General features: G+C 39.4%; 1 protein-coding gene across 1 annotated transcript in view; it reads right to left on the bottom strand.

The window, feature by feature from the left end:
• dnah1 (dynein, axonemal, heavy chain 1) overlaps window positions 1-23,917 on the bottom strand; it is a 357,521-nt gene that overhangs the window by 243,760 nt on the left and 89,844 nt on the right. Inside the window, exons 17-20 of the mRNA XM_059944450.1 lie at window positions 22,119-22,260; window positions 16,439-16,594; window positions 15,281-15,479; window positions 13,485-13,738 (exon numbers count right to left, since the gene is read on the bottom strand). Of these exons, the coding sequence (XP_059800433.1) occupies window positions 13,485-13,738; window positions 15,281-15,479; window positions 16,439-16,594; window positions 22,119-22,260 (751 nt within the window). The remainder of the gene's footprint in view (window positions 1-13,484; window positions 13,739-15,280; window positions 15,480-16,438; window positions 16,595-22,118; window positions 22,261-23,917) is intronic.

Here is a 23,917-nt window from a genome sequence, read left to right as displayed (position 1 = left end):
ATACAGGAGCAAGAAAGATCAACTTGTGGAGTGGTGTCACAACAACAATTGATTGTGGAATTGATTGTGGACTTTCAGGAAAGGGAAGCCGAGTAAACCCACACCACTCCTCATCAAGGGACCAGAGTGTAAAGGGTAAGTAGTTTCAAGTTCATGGGTGTCAACATTTCTTAAGATGTATCCTAGGATCAACATATTGATGCAATTACAAAGAAGGCATGACAATGGCTATAATTCGTTAGGAGTTTGAGGAGACTTGATATGTCATCAAAGACTCACAAATTTCTACATGGAGAGCATTCTAACAGGTTGCATCAACATCTGGTATGGAGAGGCCACCGCACAGGATCAGAAAAAGCGACAGAAAGTTGTAAATTCAGCCAGCTCCATCAGGGCACTGACCTCCCTAGCAATGAGGGCACCTTTAGAAAGGTGATGTCTCAGTAAGGTGGCACCCGTCATTAAGGACCTCCATCACCCAAGACATGCCCTCTTCTCATTGCTACCATCAAAGAGGAGATACAGGAGCCTAAATGTACACACTCAATGTTTCAGAAACAGTTTCTTTCCTTCCACCATCAGATTTCTGAATGGACAATGAACCCATGAACATTACGTCACTACCTTTTTTGTTCTCTCTTTGTACTACTTACTTAAATTTTTACAGTGTATATATTTCTTTTGTCATTTATAGTTAAAAAATTATTATGCATTGCAATGTACTGCTATCACAAGACAACAAATTTCATGACGTATGCCAGTGATACTAAACCTTATTCTGATTCTGTTTCTGATTCAACACCACTGGGGAAGGAATGTGAAAGCAATGTCTGATTATGAAGAAGACAACTCATTAAAGTATTCTGACATATACAGAAAATAATCAAAAGCACAAGGGATTCTGCAGATGCTGGAAATCCAAAGCAAAACAAACAGAATGCTGAAGGAATTCAGGAGGTCAGACAGCATCCATGGAAATGAACAAAAAGTCGATGTTCAGAGCTGAGGCACTTCTCCAAGGTCTAATAAAAGCTACAGTTCCATATGTACGTACACGTATACACACACACACACACACACACACGATGATATCATAATCAGTTTTCAGTACTATGGCTGATTGGTAATATAACTCATTTTTCCATATTCCTTGTAGCGGATTTTAAAATAATTTAACAATTTCAGATTGAAAACTAACAATAGACCCAGTATCCATTTATGTTTGCTGAAGAATTCTACATGTGTTCCATCCTATGTGCTTTGAAATATTTCCTAATTTTACTCTTTACACTTCAAAGGTCTGTTTACCCTATTGGTTTTTCTCAATGTCTTAAAAAAATCATATCAATTTTCAGGGAATACCACTTCATGTATGTAATAAGGAAACCTGTGTACAGGAAGTAGTCTGATTAATCTTTGATACAAAGGCTAATATTTCCCTCCAGAGATGTGGGCTCAGAAACACTCAAGATAGTTCAATGTTCACAAATCTCCACATCCAACGTCCTTTATCTTAGTACTTCATCTGCTATAACTTTGTACATAGCAGTTAACAGACTAACCATGAAGCACTGAATATTTAAAAAATATTATTGGCTATTTACATGAAGCAATATCCATATGGGAAGCATAATATCATTATCTTCTACAACCATATTGCCAATGACAAAATTTTGAACTTAATACTCTCAGACACATTCTATTTTCTATACCAAGATACTTGTCAGCAGAAACCACTTACTTTTACAACATGCAATATCAATTTTGGATTTCAGATTTGAGCTTCAACTAGCTCCTAATGGTATAGAAAACACCATGAACATCAAAATTCACATAATCAAACTGGATTCAAAAGAAACCTTATTACCCATTGAGTGGTTGGAAAATGGAACTAGCTACGACATTAAGTGGTTGAAGTCAATGGCATGAAAAAGAATGAAATAGAAGGAAAGAGATCAAAGGTATGAAGTAGGTTGAGAGAGTGTTCATATAATATAAATAGCAATATAAACTTGTTAGATTGGTTTTTGGATCTGCATTATATAACTATAAAACACAAAAAAAATTGCGAACTATTTTCCTGGTAAATAAAAAAACATATGCAAAGTAATCTCTTCAGGATTACAGAAGACTGTAGTGTATTTAATATTTCAGTAATATTTGAGTAATATTGTAAATAGATACAGACAAATTGCCACAGCAAACAATGAGACCAATGGCAAAGTCCTGCTGACAGTTCACAAAATTCCTTCTTTTACTTATTCTTTCAAATATGAATATTCCACAAAACTGTGTGTGTTTGGAACCTATGATTTACATTTTGATTGTGTGTTTTGGGGTCTGATTGAGTGATCTGGCAGTTAGCAGTCTCTGAGGGAATTTGATGAGGTTTGGACCGGAATGTGCAGCCTGGAGACCGGCTGCAAGCCCATGGTTGATTCCATTGATTCTCTTTGATTGAGATGTTGAATAAGGTGGAGGTCAATGAGAATGAGAGTGGAAGATAGACAGGTGTTTGGCACTGTCTGCCTGGATTTGATTTGTCTTCCTCTCCCCATTGCTAGCTGCTGTCAAAGGCAAGTACAGGAGTCTTGGGATCCATATTGCCAGGATTGATTGGCAAGGCTGTGAGCTTTTACTCTTTTTTTTGCTGGTTTTAAGTGGTTTGATCAGGGGATCGATAGGGACTGTGGCACTTTGGCGAAGAATGGCTCTGCAGCCTGCATTGGCTAGTGGCACGGTGTTGAACTTAACTAATTTGAATACTACTGGTTTAATGTTTGATATTCTATATGTGGTTCACTCGCTTTTTGCCGTTGGCACAATTTGTTCTTTTTCTTCGCATGTTGAATCTTTGCTTCATGGCTGCCTGCAGGAGGATGAATCTCAGCGTTTTATTTTGCATACATACTTTGATAATAAATGTACTTTAAATCTCGAATCTTTTAATATATTGCTTGATTAACCATTCTTTATTTGTTTACAGAATTCATTATGTATTATATGCAAGAAGTATGTGAATGACATACATGATTACACCACCACTTCATACATGAATGTCACTAAAAATCAGAAAAGAAAACTAAGTGGAGAAGTATCCCAGCCCCAGTGCTTTTCTTTCAATTAGTTTCTGGAGTTACAAAACATAACAGTGGTGACAAGGAAGTTTTAAAATGAACCTGAGATGACTGCCTACCTGTTGACATGCAACACATTTTTCTTCAGAAAGGGAAAGAGACATTTGAATCAAAAAAAGGGAGAAAACGGAAAAAATTAACAAGCAATCACTATGGACATAGGTTCATAAACATTGAGTACTAGGTGATAATAATAATAATAATAATAATAATAATAATAATAATAATAATAATAATAATAAAAAGCAGAAATAGCTGGCTACATCAGAAGGCTAGATGTGTTCAATTGCCAAAGATAACTGGATGATGTATACTGAATAAATCGAACAGTATTTTTAAGCAAATTAAATAGATGATTGAAAATGAGTGCAATGGGTAGAAAAGCCATTAGAAGTTTAACTGCTCCAACCCAGCTGAAATGAGCTTTGCTGATGTCTTGACATAATGCAGGAACATTTAGAGTGGAAACCACTGGGGACTACAGAATGCTTTAAGTTTCCTCAGCAGAATCAAAAGGAAAGGAAGTCTATTTCAGTTTACCTGGCTGAATTGAGCAAATTGTCAGAGCATTGTCAGTTCAGTGATTAACTTAATGATACACTGAGTGATCATTTAGTTTGAGGAATCTTTCAAGAAAGCATTCATAAATGCTCCTAATTGAACCACAACTCACATTTAAAAGAGCAGTTGAAATTGTTGTATTAATGGAAACAGCAACCAGAGATGCCATTGAGTTGCAGTCAGGAAAGAAAGAGAGCTTAGACAAAATTACAACATCTAAACAGAAACATGCCTGGATGAACAAATTGTGTTACTGTTGTGGCAGGGGCTCACATACATTAGACCAATGCAGGTTTAAAAGTAAAACTTGCAGAAAATGCAGCAAAGTAGGACATATGCAAGGAGCATGTTGGGTAGAAAAAAGTAAACAGACTGCACAGGGAAGTGAAAATGATAAAATCTGAAGTTGTAATTAAAAAAAACACTAATCTGCATACTGTCGATTAAATATCTGATAATGATGAGCGTGACACCGGACTGAGTCGCCTTAAGATTTACAATGTGAAAACTAACAAGGGACAAGTAATATGGCTTACACCAGAAGTAAACAACAAATTAATCGAAATGGAATTGGACACTGACTTGACTGTTTCAGTCATTCCAAAAAATGAGTTTGAACGGCATTTCAAAGACATTGTACTAAAGCCTGAAGATATCTGGCTAAGAACTTATACTGGAGAAAAGATACCTCCAGTGTGAATGGCATTCATAACAGTGAAATACAAGAACCAACCAGTCACATTGGGCTTGTATGTAATAAAAACAGAAGGGCCAGAATTGTGGAGCTGAAATTGGCTGAGACAACTACAACTTGATTGGAGATCCATACAGCATATGCATGCCACATCCCCCTGTAATACAGTCAACTGAAAGCAAATTAAGAAAGCTACTGGATAATGCCACAGTAGTGTTAAAGGATGGCATTGGAAAACTCAAGTATACCAAGAGTAAAATAGTATTAACTGAAAATGCCACATCCAAGTTTTACAAAGCCTGTCTGATTCCTTATACTATAAAGTAGCCAGTGAGATCAATTGCATGGAGGCTGAAGGTATTTTCCAAGGTTGTGTGGAGCTCATAGGCAATGCCAGTGGTCCCAGGAGCCAAGAAGAATGGGTCCATCAGTTTCTGTGGTGATTTTAATATCACCATCAACCCAAAACTGAAAGTTGATCAATATCCTCTGCCCAGGACAGAAGATATATTTACAAACCTTTCTAGAGGGAAACAATTCAGCAAAATGGACTGAGATTAGTCCTACCTACAGATGGAGATAGAAGAAGAGTCCAAAGAATTCTCATCATAAGCATTCACAAAGGGCTTCATTGCTACGATAAGCTTAGTTCTGGAAGTAGCATCTGTACCTGCACTTTGGTAGACAGTGCCGCTTGGATGACATCATTGTTACCAGTGAGGATAACAAGGAACATCTCCAAGATCTCTAGACAGTGTTAAAAAGATTAGAAGTATATGGATTCAGAGCATGATGAGACAAATATGAATACTTTAAATCAAGCATCACTTACGTTGGTCACACCATGAACGCACAAAGATTACATAAATGTCCTGAGACAATTCAAGCAGTGGTGGATACCCAAAGGCAAAAGGACAGAATTGGATCACCCTCCTACATAGTGGAGATTGCATCCAATGTCATCTGGATTCGATATTGATCAATTGAAGAGAGTAGAGTCACTTGTTAGAGAAAAAAGGTATCCAGAGCTGTCAGAATAATTTCCTACAGTCCCAGAGTCAATTCTTATAGCTACTATGGTGGAGGCCCCAGAACAAAGACCAATATACTTTGATATTGTATGCTAACTGGGATAATTAAATACATACTTACAGTAATGTTATCATTAATAGCCATAGCTCCTGACAACCTTGAAATTTGGACAGAAATATGGGCCAACAACTTATGCTACTTAATGGAGTCACCATCAGGGTAATGTTCTAAGCTCCACATGATGAGGAACATAAAGAAATTACCAATAATCATTTTTACAGACAATAAAGTCTGCCCATCAAAGGAAAAGATCTTATCAAGGTAGTCTAACCTCTCTATTGGCATATATATTATGCCCCACATTTATCATGCCTTTTTTCTTTTGCAGTGATTGATATTACAGATTGCTGCCAGAGAAAGTATTATTTGATTCAAATGATATAAAAACAAGAAATTAATAGGGAAAAAAGGCACACCATGTGGCAGGATCTTCCTGACAATATATTTCATACCAACATTCCAAATTGTTATGCCTCTCTGCAACCCCACTACAATCTGTCCATCATTCCATAACTTCAAACTCCTTCCAATCCCTGCAATAATTTGATCTTCTATGAAAAACAAAAGAACAGAGAAAAGCGCAGCAATAAATTGGAAAAAATACCGAGGAAAATACTTCAGCCAATCAAAACCATTCCATCCCTGAAAAATTACACAGAAAAGTATCAAATGTTAATCTAGAAAGATGCTTATTTCTGCATGAAATAATTTTTTTAGCAAATGAATTATTAGTATGTAGGCCTCCGTTAGTCTTGATAGACCATGGATTTGCACCTTGGAAAGTTTCCAGGGTGCAAGCCTGGACAAGGTTTTTTTTTAAATGGAAGACCGGCAGTTGCCCAAACTGCAAGTTTCCCCTCTCCACACCACCAATGTTGTCCAAGGGAAGGGCATTAGGACCCATACAGCTTTGCACCGGTGTCGTCGCAGAGCAATGTGTGCTTTAAGTGCCTTGTTCGAGGACACACATGCAAGCCTCGGCCAAGGCTCGAACTAGCGACCTTCAGATAACTAAACGAATGCCTTAACCACTTGACCATGCTCCAAAACAAACTATTAGTATAGTTCCCTCACGAAGGTATAAACAAGTCCATCAGCAACAGAAGCTAGAGACTACTCTCTGGGAAAGAAGATATGCATAATAATCAGTATATTTACATAAATTAGGCATGTTCCCTACTCAGTAATACTTAAATATTCCCTGAATAGACGAAGGCAACAACACTTCATTTATTTTATAAATTAGGTTAATTCTACTCAACAAGTCACTTCTTAAGCATGTTTAAATCATTAAGATGCTTCCAGCCAGAAGTCAATTTCTGTTGCTCTTTTTACAACATTGTCAAGCTATTAATATTTGTCCTAGATGACAACATGGCATATGATACTCTAATTAAGATCTAATAAGATGATGCTATGGCAGCAAAATAGTGAACTTTGATTTCTCTTACTGACACTGGAATTTTTCTCAGCTTTGCTTCTTGATTAAGACTAATTGCTGTGTGATTCAATTGGAAAGTGGGAGTATGGTGCAGGATGCTAAGAAAAGGCATGAGAAGTTAGGAGGCTAACAATGGAATGGAAAATTATAAAACGTCAATCAAGAAGAGTGAAAGAGAAAATGTGGATAATTATAAGCCATTTTGTTTAATTACAAACAAGAGAAAATCTGCAGATGCTGGAAATCCGAGCAACACACGCAAAATGCTGGAGGAACTCAGCAGGCCTGGCAGCAATTATGGAAAAAAGTACAGTCGATGTTTTGGGACGAAACCCTTCAGCAGGACTTTTGTTAAATGTCTGTTGTTACCAAGATGTTGGAATATTTAATCTAGGAAAAAAAGTCATTTCTAAATTACAATTATCAAAGGAAGATATACATACTAGCATTCAAGGCAGTCCAAAAGATATTCCTTGTGCTAATTACCAAAATGAGAAGTTTGCTCAATTATGAGCATATAAAGAATTTTTTTGTTTGAGTTGAGAGGAATGGGTAACATTCTTAGTGAAACATCAGATTCTAATAGGGTAGGACAGGGTAGGTATTGTGATATTTCTCCCAGTGAGGGAGTCTTGAAGGAGGATACATAGTTACAAGATAAGGGGGACAGTCATTTAAAACTGAGGCGCAAAGGAGTTTCCACAGAAGCTGATGAATGTTTAGAATTCTCTGCCCTACAGGGTTACAGAAGACAGATAATTGGAGGTCTTTAACAAGAAGGAGGGTACATTTTGAAAGAACAAAGAATTTTGGTCTGTAGAGAATTGTCACATAAAATGGGTTGAATCTAGCATAGATTAGCCATAATTATATTGAATGGCATGGCATACTTGAGGGTCAATGTGGCCTACCACTGCACTTAGTTTATTATGTTCTCTCTCTCTCTCTCTCTCTCTCACAGACATTTTCAATATTTTTCTTTGAAATTAAATGAACATTCTACGTTAGTTCTACAAAAATGCATGGCACTTCTATATGTTTTTCCTGATTTAGTATAACTTGTGGTCGTGTGGTCCACTCTCTTCTCACTTGAATGCAGTATATTGCTCTCTGCACTGGTGTCATCTATGTATAAACTTCATGCTCCTAACATCACTGTCCTTATATCCCTATAACCACATGTCTTTTTTTATTCAAATAAGCTTTTAAAACTAACTGGCAGTTTTACACTCTGCAAAAGGAACAATTCTTTCTGAAACACAAACAAAACAAGCCCAAACACATGATTTAATCATTGATTCCTTGTTAGGTCTTTCATAATATGGTTGTCCACGTTAATAGGTAAGGGCTAGATAAATGACTTTTCAAGGTGCTCATAAACTAAGAATCTTTCTCTATCAAAACTGTGAAAAACCACATTAAATCAAGCAACCTATGGACATAAATGGCTATAAACAGTCAACAGTTAAAGCTATAAGACCATATGACCTATGTAAGATTGTTGGAGCACAAAGGCATATTTTTATCATGTATTTCTTTTGCAGTTATATTACACTAGTTGCCTTCACAGTTTTGATAAATTTTAGAAAGGAGTTCTGGCTTGTAATGCTCAGTGAGTCTTGGTTAGTTTTACCCCTCCTAGATCAGTTCAGGGCCTCTTAAAGTTCAACCTTATGTCCTTGTTATGAGAGGTGGAAATACCTTCGGCTTGTTAGGGAAAGTGAGGCTGTGATAGACAAGAGTTACAGTGAGGGAGTCACCCCAGGGCAACAGCAGACATATAAATGTTGTGACTGTCAGGACGGGTAAGGGGGAACGACAGATAGTGGAGAGCACCCCTGTAGCCATCCCCCCTCAACAACAAATACTTTATTTTGAATACTGTTGGGGGGAATGGCCTACCTGGGGGAAGCAACAGCAGCAAAGCCTCTGACACTGAGTCTGGCCCTGTGGCACAGAAGTGAACTGAGAATAGCAGCAGTTATAGAAGATTCTATAGTTAGGGGGACAATAGGTGATTCTGTGGATGCAAAAAGAAAACACAGATGGTAGTTTGCCTCCCAGGTGCCAGGGTCTGAGACGTTTCTGGATGTGTCCACAATATCCTGAAAAGGGAGGGAATTTGTGGTACATATTGGTACTAAGGACATAGGAAGAAAAAGGGAAGAGGTCCTGAAAAAAGAATATAGGGAATTAGGAAGGAAGCTGAAAAGCAGGACTTCAAGGGTGGTAACCCTGGGATTGCTTGCCCATGCTACGCGACAGTGAGGGTTAGAATGAGGTAGCAGATAAATGTGTGGCTGAAGAATTGGAATGGGGGCAGGGATTCAGATTTCTGGATAATTGGGAGCTCTTCTGGAGAAGGTGAGACCTTTACAAAAGGGATGGGTTGCACTTGAATCCGAGGAGGACCAATATTCTTGCGGGCAGATATACTAGAGCTGTTGAGAGTGGTTATAATGAATGTGGCGGGGGGGGATGGGAACCAGGATGATAGAGCTGAGGATGAGCTAGCAGGATTAACCTGAATGTAAGGAAGGACAAGCCAATGATTGGATACAAATGAAGACAGATTAAAGAGTTAAATTGCACCATTGAGGCAAATTTCCAAAGGACAAAGAACACAGGTCTGAAGGAGATGTATGTGAATGCACATAGCATTTAGAATAAGGTGGATGAACTCGTGGAGCAATTAGAGGTTGGTCAGTATGACATTGTGGGCATCACTGAGTCGTGGTTGAAAGAAGGCCATAATTGGGAGCTTAACGTCAGAGGATATACTTTGTACGGAAAGGACCAGGCAGGAAGGCATAGGCAGTGGTGTTACTCTGTCAGTAAGAGAAAGAATTACATCTTTAGAAAGAGGAGACAAAAGGGTCAGAGAATGTTGAATCTGTATGGGTGGAATTAAAAAATTGCAAGGGTAGAAAGCTGTTTTGGGAATTATATATAGATCTCCAAATGGTAGCCAAGATGTGTGGTTGAGATTGCAAAGGGAGCTGGAAAAGGCATGTAATAAGGGTAATTGCATAATTGTAATGGGAGACTTAAGTATTGGGAAAATCAGGTTGGTGTCAGATCGCACGAAAGGGAATTTGTTGAGTGCCTACGAGACGGCTTTTTAGAGACGCTTGTGTTTGAGCCTACTCAGAGAAAGAGTATCTTAGATTGGGTGTTGTGTAATAACCCAGATCTTATTAGGGAGCTTAATGTAAAGGAACCTTTATGAGGAGGTGATCATAATATGATTTGATCCATACTGCAATTTGAGAGGGAGAAGCAATAATATCTGCATTGCAATGGAATAAAGGGAAGTACAGAGGCATGGGAGAGGAGCTTGCCCAGGTGGATTGGAGGAGGATACTGGTGGGGATGATGGCAGAGCAGAGATGGCTGAAGTTTCTGGGAGTAGTTCACAAGGTGTGAGATAGATATGTCCCACAGAAGAAATTGTTCTCAAGTGGCAGGGCTAGGCTTCTGTGGCCGGCAAGGGAAGCCAAGGAAAGGGCATATAAGGTAGCAAAAGTGAGTGGGAAGTTGAATGATTGAGAAGCTTTTAAAATCCAACAAAGGCAAACAAAAAAGCTATAAGAAGGGAAAAGGTACTAAATGTATTTTCAGTTATATAAAGAATAAAATGGAGGTGAAAGTTGATATTGGACCACTGGAAAATGATGCTGGTGAGGTAGTAATAGGAGACAAATAAATGGCAGATGAACTTAGTGGATACTTTGCATCAGTCTTTATTGTGGAAGACACTGGCTGTGTGCCAGAGGTCCATCAGTGTCAGGGAGTAGAAGTGTGTGCCATTGCTATTACAAAGTTCTTGAGGTAGATAAATCACCTGGAGAAAATGGACTACATCCCAGATTCCTAAAAGAGTTTTGCTGAAGAGATAATGGATGCATTTGTTATGATCTTTCAAGAATCATTTGATTCTGGTATGATCCTGGAGGTCTGGAAGATTGCAAATGTCACTCCACTCTTTAAGAAGGGAGGAAAACAAAGAAAGGAATTTATAGGCTAGTTAGCCAAACCTCGGAGTTTGGGAAAGTGTTGCAGTCTATTATTAAGGATGGGGTTTCGAGGTACTTGGAGACTAATGATAAAATATGTCAAAGTCAGCACGGTTTCTGTTAAGGGAAATATTGCCTGACAAATCTGTTAGAGTTCTTCAAGGAAGTAACACGCAGGTGGACAAAGGAGAGACAGTGGATGTCATTTACTTGGATTCTCAGAAGGCGTTTGAGAGGGTGCCACACATGGGGCTGGTAACAAGACAAAATCTTGATGGTGTTATAGGAAAGATACTGGCAAGGATAGAGAAATGACTGATAGGCAGGAGGCAGCAAGTGGGAATAAAAGAGGCCTTTTCTGGTTAGCTGCCAGTGACTAGTGGTGTTCCTCAGGGGTCAGTATTGGGACCGCTGCTTTTCACATTGTTTGTCTGTGATTTAGATAATGGAATTGATGGCTTTGTGGCAACATTTGCGGATGATACGAAGATAGTCTGAGTGGTGTTACACCTGTGCCCCCCCTCCTTTTTGAGAATCGCAAGAACGCTATTAAGTCAGGTCAGGAGACCCAGGAAATGAGAGAGAGATGTTTGGAATGTCCTGGCCCCAGCGATACAAAGCCACAGAACAGGTCATTGTCTCTTGGAGACGGAATTGTGTATTGAATACTGTACTTCATGGAAGCCCTCAGGTAACGTGGGCTGGTTGGGGGATGGCATCATTCCACCCTGAGTGACATCTGAGAACCCGTGAGTGGGGATAAAAGAGGGTCTGGGGAACAGCCCCTTTAGACGCAATAGAAGAAATGCTAGAACTCCTGTAACAGCGTAATAGCGAAAGCCGGTGGAAAAGCCCACGTGCGTCCTTTTCCATTTGCCTCTGAATTGGTGGGTCTTGCCACGGAAGAACGGCTTTAGCTAACAACAAAGGATAAATCAGCCCCAATGACTCTCGAAGGATCGACATCATAAAAGGAATGGGCAAGTTTTAATCCGTCTCTCTCTCCAACCAAAAGCTGCAGCTTGAATGAACTTGAGTGATCTTTTATATTTCCATCGGACAATACATAATCCCCTAGACAACGATAGAGCTATTTCTTATTGATTATTATTACACCTGCACTTTTAGATTTAGTATTGATGACGTATATTATATGTATGTTTGCATTGATATTATTTTTGTGTATTTTTATCAATACCATTAAAAATAGTACCATCAGACTTCAACGGAGCTCTCTATCTTTGCTGGTAAGTGACCCAGTTACGGGGTATGTAACAATGGTAAGTAGTGCTGAGGAAGCAATGTGATTGCAGCAGGACTTAAGACAAATGTGAAGAACGGGCAAAACAGTGGCAGATGGAATACAGTGTTGGGAAATCTATGATAATGCATTTTGGTACAAGGAACAATAGTGCAGACTATTATCTAAATGAGGAGAAGGTTCAAACATCAGAGGTGCAGAGAGACTTAGGAGTCTTCATGAAAGACTCCCAGGAGGTTAATTTACAGGTTGAGTCTGTGGCGAAGAAGGCAAATGCAATGTTGACATTTAGTTCAAGGGGCATAGAATATAAAAGCAAGCAGATAATGCTGAGCCTTTATAAGACACTCGTTAGATTGCACTTTGTCTTGTCAAAAGTATTGTCAAAAGTTTTGGGCCCCATAGCTCAGAAAGGATGTGTTGTCATTGGAGGGAATCCAAAGAAGATTCACGAGGATGATTCCAGAAATGAAGGGGTTAATGTATGAGGAGTGTTTGGCAGCTCTAGGCCTGTACTCATTGGAATTTAGAAGAATGCATGGGGATCACATTGAAACCTGCTGAATGTGGGAAGGACTAGTTAGGCTGGATGTGGAGAGGATGTTTCCTGTGGTGAGGGTATCCAGAGCTAGAGAGCACAACCTCAAAACTGAGGGTCGACCTTTTAGAACAGAGGTAAGGAGGAATTTTTTTAGCCAGGGAGTAGTAAATTTGTGGAATGCACTGCCACTGACTGTGGTGGAGGCCAAGTCCATGCATATATTTAAAGCAGAAATGGATTATTTCCTGATCAGTCAGTGCATCAAAAGATATGGCGAGAAGACAGGTCTATAAGTTTGAGTGGATTCCGTGATCAGCCATGATGGAATGGCAGAGAAGACTCGATGGGCTAAATAGTCTAATTCTGCTATGTCTTATGGTCTTATGGGTGACGCCAGCCAACAGGGGCTCTGTTGAAGATGCATATACCAATCCCCTGTACAGTGGATACAATGGATTACAGAAACATTAATGAGCTCCAACCAGACTGTCAACTTTGGATTATGCAGATGGGAGATCATCAATGGCCTATGCTCCACTGGGAGCTAAGGGCTCAAGAAAAATGTCAGTTCAGGCTGAAGTGGTATAAAGACCTACCTCCAGTCATTACGCAAGGCAATGGATAATCACAGGCACAGGACCAGTCCCTCGAGAACATCATTTGTACCTTTCTTCCAAGCTTCACTAAGCACAAATATTTTACAGCAGTTTTACAGTTTAAATCCAAGTTTTGAAAACTTACCTGTTCAATGGCATATTCTTTTCCAGCAACTTCTGCTACCTTGGCAATGGCCTCTATGTGGTCTTGAAGATTCATGTCTAAACATCGTGCAAATGTCAGATTAGCTTTAGGCTTGATGGGAGTTTGGATCTGCTCTGATAGAAGTTCCCAGTGTCTGTTTCGTATGCCTGGAGTTCGCAGTGCTTGAATCAGGGGGATATACGGTTTAAATTCCTCAATCATTGATCGGATTTTTAATGCAACCTCTGAAAGTCCTGTAATCCGTAAATGAAAAAGTATAATTAGCAAATTTCTGAATTTTGCCAAAAAGGAACAAATCTTTCACCACCCTTGGTCCACAATATCCGAGTTATAGTACACTTAGAATAAAAGCAAAATGAGTTTCCATTTAACCTCTTTGGTATTATCAAAATTAATCCTCAAAATATCCAATATTCTCATTTGTTCTTATACACAAGATGTTCATTAATACTGATTAGTCAGTTATTTACATTCACTAATGAACATTACATAGAAAAAGACATGGGAGTTAGAAATGGATTATTTATCCTGATGTTGTCAGTGCTTCCACTCCCTAATTCCACTCTCCCACCTCAACCATTCACTGCATTTGTCTGTTCACTTTTGTTTCATGCATTGGTTTGCTTTCTTTATAAAACAATTAAAGATAATTTTCCCATCCAAATACAGTAATGAGCTCATTTCTCTTCAGACTATTACTAGAATTTCTAAAACCAAGAGCTAGTTTTAAACTTGTTAAAATATATATATGTAAATTTCAACATTTCACACATAATACAACATAGTTTTTTCACAGTACAATATTATGTAACTAGCAGATGAGGGGAGAATCTTTCATCCATGATGCTGAAGCAAGTGACATTATCTGGTAACAAATGTTACACTCATCCTTTTTGGCTGTCCCATTCCTTGCTCATTTGAAAGAACGCATAATGTAGCTTTATGAAAGAATGTGGCAATCGTATGCCCCCAATTTGGCCATAATCTTTTAACTCCTACACCTAAGGATATAATGGCACACCAACTCAATACCAGCCTTGATTCTTAGCCTTCAATTTCTCACCCTCTGTTCTGAAACCTTGCCCTTGCTAAAATTTGCAACAGGATGCGCATTATTGCATAACTGCTCAGCATATTGATTTGGTGAGACTGCACCTGGAGTATTTTGTGCAATATTTGTTAATTCCAATTAACCTAGAGGGGTTACAAAAAGGATTCACAGAGTTATGAGGAGAGGCTGGATAGCCAGAGACCATTTTCCTTGTAGTGACGAAGTCCAAATGGTTTATAAAATCATAAGAATCATCGATGTGTGAGGTGTGAGGTGTGAGGCCACAACCTTTTTACCAAGGTAGGGGATTCCAAAATTAGACAGCATTGGTGAGTCCAAAATCAGAGAACAGAGAAACAAGAAAAATTTAAAGGGAAGCTGAGGGGCATGATTTTTCTCACAGTGGGTGGTATGAGGGAACTGCCAGTGAAAGCAATAGAGGGAGTTATAATTACTACTTAATAGACATTTAGACAAGTTCATGGACAGGTAATGTTTAGAGAGATAGCAACCAAATACAGGCAAATAGAACTAGCTTAGGAAGGCACTATGGTTGGCATGGATGAGTTGAGCTAAATGTTTCTTTCCTTGATTGTATAATTCTATGATTGTAACAACAGAAATACTAAAAGTGAATAATAAGTTATTTCTTAGAAAAAAAGTTAAACACTTTTGAAATGATCAGAATAGGCTTTGTGGGATGAAAACTAAAACAACTATTTACCTGGAATGTCCTTGAAGTACTTGGTGCACCGATGCACTATCTTGTAGGCATCAATTACATTCCGTTCTACTTGTTCTGCGTCAATGGTATTCAATGGATCATTCATCCAACTGTCATGCCAACGTAACCAGTCTGATGTAGTTGTCCATAGATCCCTATATGGTTGGAATTCCTTGGACATTTTGTAAAGCCTGTCATACTGATATAGTAACAATGGTTAACACATGACTCTGGAAGCCAATGCCCCTGTTAATTATTTCCTCCATAATGAACAAAATATTTATCTGCATTCATGGACTATTATTTATGAATGAACCTGGATGGTCGGTGCCAGCAGGAGGATTGACTATATTTAATTAAGTATTAAGATTGGTCAACCTTCCTGCTGACAGGCTCATTCATTAATACTAGCATATGAGTAAGGCTTGCACAAGTTGCTACTTGGGAAGATCTGGGTCTGTACTATGTCTGTGGAGGTGGACAGCAGAGAAATATGGGACATGAATAACCATACTTTCCTCAGATTTGTTTTGACATTCACTAAGATCAATATATTTCAGATCTATTTAGTTGCCTTGGCTCCATTTTACTTTATAATCTGTCTCCTAAAATCTAATCAGTCACAGATTCAAAAATTATTTCCTGAACTTACCAAGAGAAAGGGTCCTGATATGTCAGACTGAAAATTTATGGCAATGTCCCCAATATCCTGCCCACCTCAGCCCTGCTACTCTCTCTCTCTCCCAGGGAGCCTGTGCTAACCACTTCCTGTTGGTGAAAACGTCCTCTCTCACCAGCCAGTAGAAAAGTCTTTCCGCATGGACGTTTATGGAGAGTTCCTAATGAAGCAAAAGGACAAACAGCAGCAAAAGCAGCTGCATCATTGTATTAAGGCATCAAAGCACCACTTTGGAACTGCCACATGGATATGTGGGTAATTCCCAACAGATATTGGCACCACCATTAAAGATCTTCCCTGGCATCTCTTGTAAATTTACTCTACTCTCTGCACTATGTATATTGCTAAATTGTCACCAGCAAAGATCACTCCTGTGGTATCTGTATGAGTATATACAGTGAATAACTGAAGACACAGAATAGATTACTTTCAGGTTTATATTCATTATTCCTGCCCCTGTATTTAGTTGAATTACTAACATTGGTCACTGGCATCTCGAAGAGGCGTTCTCGACTGTTGTAGAGCTGTGCTTGGTTCTGTGATTCCACTAACTGTTTGTGGATCCGTCTGACTTCATTGGCTGTTTCATGTGCACGGCTCATGTCAGTATAAGCAGAAAATCCAGCTACAACAATCTGAAATATAAAAGTTACAGGTAGGAGTTAGCTACCCACGGAAGCTCTGTGTCAGTGGTACAAATGCCATTAATGTTTATGTGTAGGAATATCTATGAAATTTGATGCTCATATTGCTTAGTTACAAATCTAATTTACATTAAAAGTTAGAAAAATTCAGAGCTTTATAGAGAAACTTGAGGATTAAAACTTTAGACATAGTAGACAGGAGCCAATTCAAACTAACAGGTGATATGGTGATATATGAAAGTGTGAGGAAACATGCCACAGTGGGTTGGATAATCATAAATTTATAATGGGTTCAATGTCAGACAGCAGATGAGGCCCTCCGTTGGTCAGGGTTGGCCATGGATATTGCATCCTCGCTGTCTATGTGATATGCAAGCCAGTCAACAAGCCAGGGTAGTATGAAATGAGTTTGTAGAATGCCTACAAGGTGGCTTTTTAGAGCAGTTTGTTGTTGAGCTACTAGGGGATCAGTTATACTGGATTGGGTGTGATGAGACAGTGGTGATTAGGGAGCTTAAGGTAAAAGAACCCTTATGAGACAGTGATCACAATATGATTGAGTTCAACTGGAAATTTGATAGGGAGAAAAGTGAAGTCTGACACAACAGTATTTCAGTGAAGGAAAAGAAACTACAGTAGTATAAGAGAGGAGCTGGCCAAAGCAGATTGGAAGAGATGCTTGCAGGGATGACAGCAGAGCAGCAATGATGTGAGTTTCTGAGAAAAATGAGGAAAGTGCATGATAGATGTATCCCAAAATCAAAACAATACTCAAATGGCAAAATACTACAACAGTGGCTGACAAGGGAAGTCAAAGCTAATGTACACGCAAAAGAGAGTGCATACAACAAAGCAAAATTTAGTGGGAAGACAGAAGATTGGGAAGCTTTTAAAAACCTACAGAGAGCAACTAAAAGAGCAATTAGGAGGGAAAAGAGGAAAATGTGAAAGTAAGCTAGTACAATATCAAACTGGATAGTAAAAGCTTTTTCCAAGTAAGTAAAAAATAAAGATGAGAATGGATATAGGACCACTAGAAAATGAGGCCAAAGAAATAATAACGGGAGACAAGGAGATGGCAGATGAACTAAATGAGTATTTTGCATCCGCCTTCACTGTGGAAAGTACAGCAGTGTGCTAGATGTTGAAGGGTGTGAAGGAAGAGAACTGAATGCAGTTACTCTTATAAGGGGGAAAGTGCTCAAAAAAACTGAAAGACCTAAGGGTGCATAAGTCACCTGAACCATATGAACTACACCCCAGGGTTCTGAAAGAGGTAGCGGCAGAGATTGTGGAGGCATTAGTAATGATCTTTCAAAAATCATTGGAGTCTGGCATGGTACCAGAGGTTTGGAAAATTGCAAACGTCGCTCCACTCTTTAAGAAAGGAGGAAGGTAGCAGAAAGGAAATTATAGATCAGTTAGCCTTACTCCAGTGGTTGGAAAGATGTTGGAGTCAATTGTTAAGGATGAGGTTACAGAGTACTTAGAGACACAGGACAAGATCGGACGAAGTCAGCATGATTTCCTTAAGGAAAAATCTTGCCTAATGAACCTGTTGGAATTCTTTGGGGTGATTACAAGTAGGATAGGTAAAGGGGATGCTGTAGATATTATATATATTTGGACTTTCAGAAACCCTTCGACAAGGTGCTACACCAATTTAAGAGCCCATGGTATTACAGGAAAGTTATGGGCACAATTAGAGCATTGGCTGATTGATAGGGGGCAGTGAGTGGGAATAAAAGGATCCTTTCCTGGTTGGCTGCCAGTGACCTTGAGAAGGAGGAGAAGATGGCGACACGACGCAGTGCGCGTGGTCTCTCTGGAGAATGGATATCCGTTACATGTTAAGTAGGGATCCGTGCACAATCCTGATTTGATGGAGGCAGACGTGAGAGCGTGGAGGAACATCTGGAGAAACTTCTGAAATGCCCGCTTCACTGCCGCTGTCACTGTGCAGTCCAGAATCTCCCAGAGATGAAGGCCTCCGAGACCTCAGCTTTGCTTGTTTTGGTGGCTGGGATGAGGTCGAAGGCGCTCGGCAGAGGAGCGCTCAGGGGTGCTGGTCGGAGGCTCGAAATTTTCGGACGGACTCAGAGTCTGCTGTCGTCGGGTGCTTCCGAGGCATTGTCAGTGCCTGGAAGTTTATGGCAGGGAGAGTTCTCCTGTTTGCTGCCTGATATTGGGACGATTGGAGTCGATTGGGACTGGAGAATTTTTAAACCGCGTCCATGGTCTGCGTTTATCGAATTTCAGTATTGTTTTGCACTGCCGTAACTATATGCTATAATTATGTGGTTTTGTCAGTGTAATTCTTGGTTTGTCCTTTTTTTTAATTTTGTGATATCACTCTGGAGGAACATTGTATCATTTCTTAATGCATGCATGCATTTCTAAATGACAATAAACAAGGACTGAGTGTCCTCATAATCTAATCATAATCATCAATAGTGGTGTTCTGCAGGGATTGGTGTTGGGACCATTTTCTTTTTATGCTGCATATCATAATTTAGATGATGGAATAGATGGTTTTGTTGCCAAGTTTGCAGACGATACAAGATTGGTGGAGGGGCAGGTAGCGTTGAGGATACATGTAGGCTGCAGAAGGACCAAGACAGATTAGGAGAATGGGCAAGAGAGTAGCAAATGAAATACAATGTTGGAAAATGCATGATCATGCACTGTAGTAGAAAAAATAAGTGCGCAGACTATTTTCTTAATGGGGAGAAAATCCAAAAGCTCTGAGATGCAAAGTGTCTTGGGAGTCTTTGTGCAGAACAACCTTAAGGTTAATTTGCAGGTAGACTCAATGGTGAGGAAGGCAAATGCAATGTTAGCATTCATTTCAAGAAGTCTAGATTACAAGAGCAGGGATGTGATGCTGAAGCTTTATAAGGTACTGGTGAGGTCTCACCTTGAGTACTGTGAATAGTTCTATGGTTCTCATCTAAGAAAAGCTGTGCTGGCATTGAAGAGGGTTCAGAGGGAATTCAAAAGGTTGATTCCGGGAATGAAAGGATTATCATACGAGGAATGTTTGATAGCTCTGGGTCAGTACTCACTGGAACTTAGGAGGATGAGGGGGTATCTCATGAGGGGGTATTTCCAGAATGAAGGGTCACAGTTTAAGGATAAAGGGGAAGCCTTTTAGGACCGAGATGAGGAGAAACTTCTTCACACAGAGAGTGGTGAATCTGTGGAATTCTCTGCCACAGGAAACAGTTGAGGCCAGTTCATTGGCTATACTTAAGAGGAAGTTAGATATGGCCCTTGTGGCTAAAGGGATCAGCGGGTATGGAGAGAAAGCAGGTACAGGGTTCTGAGTTGGATGATCAGCCATGATCATACTGAATGGCGGTGCAGGCTTGAAGGGCCGAATGGCCTACTCCTGCACCTATTTTCTATGTTTCTATGTTTCTATCTCATTGAAACCTTTAGAATGTTGAAAGGCCTAGACAGAGTAGAATTGGAAAGGATGTTTCCCCATGGTGGAGGAGTCTTGGACAAGAGGGCACAGCCTCAGGATAGAGGGACGTCTATTTAAAACAGAGATGCAGAGAAATTTCTTTAGCCAGAGTGTGGTGAATCTGTGGAATTTATTACCACATGCAGCTGTGGAGGCCAGGTCATTGGGTGTATTTAAGCCAGAACTTAATAGGTTCTTGATTGGACACGGCATCAAAGGTTACGGGGAGAAGGAAGGGGCATGGGGCCAAAGAGGGAAAAAAAAGGATCAGCCAGGATTGAATGGTGGAGCAGACTCAATGGGCCAAATGACCTAACTCTGCTCCTATGTCTTATAATATGAAGAGTAAGCTGTTGCCCATGCAATAGACTCCCTCTCTCCACACAGCTGATGAATCCAAAGGAACAGCAGAGACTGATACAGTTTCACCCCAGCGATGTAGCAGGAATTGCCAGTCAGCATTAAACTTAACATAGTTGGAATCTTAGGCACTCCAGATTTTTCCTCAGGGTTTACTCCCAAAGCCTTCCCCATGAGTGAGTATAACTCCTGGATGAATTGCCAACCACGGCTAATGAGTTGCATCTGCCCAAAGCGATTGGTTTTAAGGCACCAGTAAGCCAGTTTTGCCCCTTCTCTTGCCAGTAGAAACAATTCTGCGGGGCTTAGTAGCTTAGGCACATGTGAAGGCCAGGAGCTAGATCTGGTAGACAGAGGCTATTTGCAATGCATGCTTTTGGCAGCATTTAATAGGTAGTGGGAGTTAACATCCCCAGTATGGCAACCTTAAGGAGACCAGACGAGAGCACAGAATAATCAAGCAGGGGATCTGGATAGACAGGTAGACAGGTGACATTAAAGAGGGAAATACATAAACTTTGTGTTGAAGAAGTTCAGCTGAGGATCATTTCGGACCCTTAAATCATTTCTTCCAAACTTTATCATCAATATTCCATAAACCCTGTTCTTTTAAATATGCCAAAATCTTTTTACTGCACTACAGGAAATCAAGGTCTAAATCCTGAAATTTCCAAGCTTAACGTAATACAACTTAAAATCTGCTTCATTGACCACATTTAGAAATGTCCCTTGTTTGGCACTGTCAGTTAAATCTTCAGTGAAGTACCTAGGGAAATTTCCTAATAGTAAATGTATGTTGTTGCGATTGTAATTACAGTAATCTTCTTTGAACAAATAAAAATGAGGAGAATACTAGAATTTTATATGCTAATTCTAAAATGGATAAGTTCTCAAAACCTTTGGCAACTCTACCATCTGAAAAAAGACTCATAAAATCTTTTGTAACACACATAAAATGCTGGTGGAACACAGCAGGCCAGGCAGCATCTATAGGATGAAGGGCCCGAAATGTCGACAGTGCTTCTTCCTATAGATGCTGCCTGGCCTGCTGTGTTCCACCGGCATTTTGTGTGCGTTGCTTGAATTTCCAACATCTGCAGATTTCCTCATGTTAAATCTTTTGTAAGCAGGTTTTACACAGAATGTTTGAAGGAAGATCACAAAACATTCCCTCAAAAGCACAAGACACGGGATCTTCCATCAAAACAAGGAAAAGTTAGAAATTAAACATGTTTTAAGTTACAGAGTTGCATTCTCTTTTATTTTAGATTTCTAACAGCTGCTGTTTTGTATTGCACAGTTCGACTGCTTTTTCTCATTTATCTTTTGCTTTCATTATACCGCTCTAGAAATATCAGCTTATATTTAATGTCTTCACTACCCTCTTAGCCAATACCACTAGATACTTGTGTCATTCGCTCTGTCTTAGTCACTAGCCTAACACAAACCTTTGATCGCTCTTTCTCTACAAATTAAAGTAAGTTTTAACTTTCCCTAGCTCTGATGGTAGGGCATCTAACTGATGTAATTACTTGACAAAATATATTTCCTTGGGTGGATGAGAGTTCTAATCAAAGCAGCCAAAGATATAAAATGATCAAATTTTTCTGCGGAACTTATATAAGATCAATCTGAGTGTTCCAACATTCAGCTTTGATGGATCTTTACAGAAAATGAAAGATATACCTGCAGTCCTTCAAGCTTTTCCTGCAAAGCACTTTGGTCTGATATTTGGATTTTTCGGAAATGTTCTTCCTCCTCAATATGTTGAGCTTTTATTACCTCCACCCGTGAAGTGATCATGTGGGGCGCAGCAATTGCAGCCCATCTACAAACAAAGAACTGCCCTTCAGAACGAATGACATGGTATAGAATGCTTACACATATACAAAATGCAAAACAACTTTTCAGAAGTAGATTAAATGCATCAATAATTTAATCCAACCCATCCATTAGCAACTCAGTTTTTCAGAGTCAGAATCAGGTTTAACATCACTGACAAAGATCATATAATTTGTTGTATTGCAATACATAATTTAAAAACTATAAATTACAACATATATAATTAAATTAAATAAGTATTGCAAAAAGAGAGAAGTAAAATTAGGAAGGATCATGGATTCATGGTCCATTCAGAAATCTAATGGCAGGGGGGGAAAAGTTGTTCCTAAAACACTGAGCGGGTGTTTTCGGACTCCTGTATCTCCTTTCTGATGAGTATGTCTTGAGAGATAGAGGCTCTTAATGACGAATGCCTAATTTTTGAGGCATTCCCTTTTGAAGATTTTCTCAATTCTGGGGAGGCGAGTGCCCATGATTGAGCTGTCTGAGTTTGCAACTTTCTGCAGCTTTTTCTGTTCCTGTGCAGTGGCCCCTCCACACCAGATAGTGACACAACCAGTTAGAATGCTCTCCATGATGACATACCAAATCTCCTCAAACCCCTGATGAAATAGCCATTGTCATGCCTTCTTTGTAATTCTATCAATATGTTGGGCCCAGGATAGATCTTTAGAGATGTTGATAGCCAGGAACTTAAAACTGCTCACCCTTCCCACTGTTCATCCCTTGATAAAAGCAGGTCCCTCAACTTCCCATTCATGAAGTCCACAAAAAATTTTCTCCATGTATGCTGCCTGACCTGCTGACAGTGGTGTTTTATATCTCAAAGTTTCAGCCTTATTTTGTTTTTGTTATGTTCTTACTCATCTTCTATTTGTCTCCTCCAGACAGAACAGCTACAATTAATCAGCCTATTAGCAGACACAGTAACATTCAGTCTCTTTTGATCTACACACTACCACAGAGTTTCCCTCTGTTCTCTCCTTCTTTACAACTTAAAATGCATTTGATTTCTTACTTTTCCTCCTTTTGATTAAAGGTAATTGATCTGAAAGACATGTGTTCCAGGGAAACTTGACTATGTCATTAATCTGAAATGTTTACAATGATTCTCCCCCCCCCCCCCCCGAAGATGTTGCCTGATCTGTTGAGTATTTCCAGCATTTTCTGTTTTTATTTAATTTTCCCTCAGAACAGCTCTTGATTGACTACAGTGAATAGCTGGGCTGAAAAGTGGCAGTTGGAGTTCAATCAGAAAAGTATCAAGTGTTATACTTTAGAAGGTCAAACTCGATCGTAGTGTTCCCATCTGTACCTCACGAGCCTGATTGAATTATTTGAGGAAGTGACAAAACACATTGATGTGGTAATCAATGGTGTGTAAATGGATTTTGGAAAGGGTAACCGTAATTTACAATAGCAACAGCATATATTTAATGTTAGGAAATGTCCCTTGGTACTTTATTGCGGATTTAACAGACAAAGTAATAAAAGACAAATAGGGACATTTCTAAATGTGGTCAAGGAGCTCAGTCAAAAAAATCAGGAGGTATGAGATCCAGAGAAACTTGGCTGTGTGGATTCAGAATTGGCTTGCCACATAGAAGGTAGTAGAAGATTGAGTGTATTCTGCCTTGAGGCTG

The sequence above is a fragment of the Hypanus sabinus genome, chromosome 19 (genome assembly GCF_030144855.1).
Source record: "Hypanus sabinus isolate sHypSab1 chromosome 19, sHypSab1.hap1, whole genome shotgun sequence".
NCBI lineage: Eukaryota > Metazoa > Chordata > Chondrichthyes > Myliobatiformes > Dasyatidae > Hypanus > Hypanus sabinus.
This window is presented reverse-complemented; position numbering and strand designations above follow the sequence as displayed.